Genomic DNA, 4,911 nt, shown 5'->3' with positions numbered 1-4,911 from the left:
TTCATCAACCGCTACCTGGTTGAGCTGGAAATAGTTAAGGAGAACCAGCATGTAACGTCGAGAAGAGCAATACCCCGGACAGCAACAACGGACAGTGCAAGGCCAAAGGCTCCGCCGGCCGGATTCATCAAAATCCATGTCGATGCAGGGGTATCTAAACGCCATGGAAGAGGGGCGGCAGTGGCTGTATGCCGCGATGACTGGGGAAACTACTTGGGAAGCTCAGCATTGGTGGTTGAAGGAATGCAGGATGCGGCGATTCTTGAATGTATGGCATGCAGAGAAGCTTTAGCACTAGCTGAGGATTTATCAGTTCAGAATCTGATCGTGGCGTCAGACGCAAAACGAGTGGTGCAAGCTATATCTAGCAACAGCAGGGGTCCTTATGGCATGGTTATCTCAGAAATCAAGTCTAAAATTTTGAGTTTGAACTGTCAGATAGTTTTTGAAGGGCGCCGGTTTAACGGAGATGCTCATAGTTTAGCTAAATTTTCGCTTTCCTTAGCTCGGGGCGCCACCTGTGGCTTACTAACCCCCATAACCCTTTTTGTATCCTACAAACTGTGGTTTTCGATGAATGAATAAAGTCCTTCATCCCTAAAAAAAAAACCACCCCTAAAAAAACACTTACCGCCGCCGCCTCCCTCTCGCCTTCCCCTTCCCTCCCGAATCCTCTCTTGCATCTTCAGCGAATCCAGCTTCCACCCCCGGTCGTCCTGACTGCCAGAGGTAAGCTTCGATCCCACATGCTCGTCTGCCGTATGTAAATTTGTGGATTGGAGTGGAAGGGGCTTCTACGATTCATCTTTTGTGTTAAAAAATTCTGATCTTGTGTTCTGTTTTCTTTTGTGTGATTTGGAAGGAAGGACAAGATGCGGCGGCGGTTCATCAATCTGGTGATGAAGGATTACGCCGTCGACGGCTCCTACTGGCTGAGCCGCATGAGGCCCCAGGAAAACCTCTTCTACGCCTCCACGGCGGAAGCCATGACGGCGCAGGCGCAGCAGGCCAGGAAGGACAAGATCAATGCGATGCTGCCGTTCGGGAGCACCCTGAAGCTGCCCCCGCCGGCGGCCAGATTCAAGTCATCCTGCACGGACTGCCTGACGCTCGACTTCATGCCTTTCTACGGGCGAGACAGCCCCAGCGAGGGCAGGATCGTCGCGCTCGACTCGACCGGGCACACCGTCCTCTACGACGCCGACGCCGACCCTTGCTCTGTCGAGGCGCTGCCCCGCGTTAACTCGTCTAACTGGCGAACTCCCATCTCCCTGTACGTCACCGGCGCCAACGCCAACGCGGCAGCTCGGGACTCCGGCGGCTCCGACGTGCTCTACGGCATCAACATGTTCAATTCGAGCGACTTCGAGGTACTCGTTCACTGCAACCCCTCTGACTCTAAGTTTGGGAGGATCGATGGAGCTAAAGCTTGGCACTGGCTCAAGCTCCCGTCGGCGCCCTACCTTGATAATCCTGGTCAGGATCACACCATCCATTCCTACACGCTGCTCGAGGACGGCAAAACCATCTGCTTCTCCTCACTTCCTGACAATGGCTTTGGCACCTACTACTTCGACACATCCGGCCATGAGTGGACCAAGGCCGGCCGCTGGGCGCTGCCCTTCATCGGCCGTGCCTGGCACGTCCCTGAGCTCGGCAACCTCTGGTTCGGCTTCAGCGGCAGCAACCCAAACAACATCTGTGCTATTGACCTCTGCTCTCTCGACGGTCCTCCCAAGGTGCTGCACGAGTGGCGAGGCTCCAACACTCCCAGGAACTGGATGCTGGTTAACAGCACCATGGTTTACCTCGGGGGCAACAGGTTTTGCGTCGTCAGGTTCTTCGGCGTTTACAATGGACCCCCGGACAGGAACGATGAGCCGACTGACACGGTTTCTATCATCACCGGTCTGGAGATTGTCAAGGGACAAACGAGTGAAACCGTGCTGCGGATGGTCAAGCACAAGAGCAGAACTTACGTCTTCGAAGGCTGTGGCATTGAGTGTGTGTTCTAATTAACTCTTGCGTCCTTCGTTCGGTTTCAACACTCTAGTTGGTTACAGTGGTTTCAACTGTTCTGTCCACCATGTATCATTGTGTCTTAGTTAACTATTATGTTTGTTAGGAAGAAAGTAATTAGTTTGAGTATGGCCTGTAGTCCATAACTAGTTTTGCCTCTGGCCAGATTGAACTGACCCTAATTATCTTTCCCATCGAGGATTCAGCTTGCAAGCATCCTAATCTTATGCTGTCCTAATCACTCAGTATTCATTGCTTATTAGAAGCTGCTGAGGCTTCCCCGCAAAAAAAAAAAAGAAGCTGCTGAGGCTCTCCAAAATTTAGGTGCTGACTTTTGTTAGTCTGCTCCTTCTGTCCAGAAGTTCTGAATCCAATCTTCATGCACAGCGCTGGAGATGCCTTGCCTTGCTCTTGTGTTTTGCTTTTCAAATTCTTATTCTTAGAGGCTTGGATTTGATCCTGTGGACCCACGATTCGCTCGAAAATCAAAACGCCCTGCTTTCTGGCTGGTACGATATCTGCAGTTTTTCAAAGGGACTCTACTTGCGGCGGGGGACGAACGCTTATCCGAGACGGCGACAGACTCTCGTTCTTGTCGATCGATATAAATAAACTCGCACGTGAACGTGCAAAGTCCAAAACCACGGAGCCGCACAAGCACGCACATCCCGCTGGCAGAAATCACAGATTTGACCTCAGGCAGAAATCAAATCACAAACTGACCTGTTCACGAAAAAATTTCACTCTGCTGACTCTTTGGTGTGGCGCCCGACAGCTGGGCGCCGCACCCTACTATGCAGCGCCTCTCCCTTAGGCGTCGCACATCCTGCCAGCGTGGCAGCCCTAGTCCAGTTGCAGCCCCACACGCACCTGTGCAGCGCCTAAGGGCTAGGCGCCACACACCTGTAATGTGCAGCGCCTAGCTCTTGGGCGCTACACAGTGACTTAAGCGCGGCCGCCCCAGCCCGACCAGGCAGTTCTTCGTCTCTCCGCTCTCTGGACAGAGAGCAGCGGCGGCGGCGGCGCCCCCATCTAATCCCCCCACATCCCTCTCAGATCTGAAGATTTGATCTGTGGATTCGATCCCCAATCCATCCTACTAGGTAAACTCTTCCCTTCTCTTTCTTTTGTTCCGTAAATTTGTTGCCATTCTAGAGATTTGTCCATGATTTGATGGAACCCTTGATTTGTTTGGTTTGCTCGATTTAGGATGTGTATTCATATTGGTAGTACCGTAGTGTTATTTATTAGTTCACAATATATGATTCTTGTTGTTGAAACCCTAAATTGTTTAGTTTTTTTAGATATATATGAGATGCCTATTTTTATAGATAACTATGAGATGTTGATTTTTGTAGACATATATGAGAAGTTTGTTTAGATATATATTAGATGTTCAGTTTATTTCAAATATTAGATGTTGAGTTTATTTGAAATATTAGATGTTTAGTTTACTTGAACACATATGACATATTCATTGTGTGAGAAGGAGATGTTGAGATTCTTGTAGTTGAACACATGTTATATGTTTAGTGTATACCGATATTTGAGATGAAGATGAACTTTTATATGTTTATTGTTTGAAATTGTAAGGATGGTTTGGCTTCTGGACGATGTCTACGACGTGCAACACCGGGCCTACATGATGCGCGAGAAGGATAAGGTAATAATAAGTAATCTAAATATTTTGCAAATTTGCCTTTAGTTGAAATTTACATGCCCTAAGATTTGTCATTACTTTTTTTTGCAGAAGCTTGAACCTCTGAAGATTCGGTATCACGGGGTCTCTGGTCCTGCCATGCCTTACGATGAGCGGTACACACCGTACATCAAGCAGGCAGGATTACTCCCGTGGATTCTGTTGGTCAGCCGGTCCACGCCGAATCTGAACGCTTCACTGGTGTCTGCTCTTGTTGATCGGTGGAGGCCAGAGACCCACAGTTTCCATCTTTGAACCGGGGAGATGACCGTGACGCTCGAGGATGTCTCGTTGATCACCGGTCTTGCTATCGACGGGAGGCCTCTATGTATGAGCACCGATTCTGATGGGTGGCGCGAGCAGATGATTGCTCTTATCGGTATGGCTCCTACCGAGGCTGAGGATGATGTAGAGGAGGGAGAAGAGAAGAAGAAGAGGGAAAGGAAGGCAGCCGGAGCTGCTTTCACGTGGATTCAAAATAACTTTGCGACGTGCCCTCCGGATGCAACTGATGATGTGATCCAGACACATGCCGTCCTTCCATCCTTCCGTCCTTCCGTCCTTCCGTCCATGCTTTCTTTCGGTCGGTGGACACCTTCACCTTGCAAACATCTCCACACCAACAAGGCGGGATGTTGACATCTTTCTCCTTCACCTTGTCCAAAGATGCGTCCTCCCACTTGTTCGGCATGTCTTCTTGGTTAGCACACGGTGGCCTCGTCATGGAACCGGATGAAGCCATGCCTACAACACCGAGAATTATTGGTTAACCCTAACCCCCACTTAACAATAACCACAACCCTAACACCAACATAACCCTAACACCAACATCAAACACACATAACCCTAACCCTAGCATACTATGAAAACCTAACCATACCAAATTAGCAAAGAAACACAAATTTCCAAATCCTATCAAAAACTAGGGTTTCCCCCAAACTAGCAAGATTTGAGCAAATGTGACAATTCCTATGGATGAAAACGAGGGGATCGGAGGAGATTACCTTAAGGGAGGGGTTGGCTTCGAAATCCACGGTCAAATACTCCGGATCTGAGAAGGATTTGAGAGGGGGAGAGAGGAGGGCAGAGGGGAGGCACTGAGCTTCGGGTTTGTGTGGAGGGTGGGGTGTGTGGGGTGGGGATGGGTGGGAGGGAGTTGGTGCAGCCTAATAAATGTCCAGGGGTGCAGCGCC

At 49.7% G+C, this 4,911-nt stretch overlaps 1 protein-coding gene across 1 annotated transcript; it reads left to right on the top strand.

Moving 5' to 3' along the window:
- Window positions 1–608: 608 nt before the first annotated feature.
- On the top strand, window positions 609–2,136 carry LOC119359080. Its single transcript, XM_037625418.1, has 2 exons — window positions 609–729; window positions 863–2,136. The coding sequence occupies exon 2, from the start codon at window positions 873–875 to the stop codon at window positions 2,013–2,015; it is 1,143 nt and encodes a 380-aa protein (XP_037481315.1). The 5' UTR covers window positions 609–729; window positions 863–872; the 3' UTR covers window positions 2,016–2,136.
- The last annotated feature ends 2,775 nt before the right edge of the window (window positions 2,137–4,911 follow it).

The sequence above is a fragment of the Triticum dicoccoides genome, chromosome 2A (assembly GCF_002162155.2).
Source record: "Triticum dicoccoides isolate Atlit2015 ecotype Zavitan chromosome 2A, WEW_v2.0, whole genome shotgun sequence".
Taxonomy (NCBI): domain Eukaryota; kingdom Viridiplantae; phylum Streptophyta; class Magnoliopsida; order Poales; family Poaceae; genus Triticum; species Triticum dicoccoides.
The sequence above is the reverse complement of the archived record's forward strand: the minus strand, read 5'-3'. Positions and strand labels throughout refer to the sequence as shown.

Coding starts and splice junctions, on each gene's coding strand:
- LOC119359080 (XM_037625418.1), top strand. CDS start 873: ATGCGGCGGCGGTTCATCAATCTGGTGATGAAGGATTACGCCGTCGAC.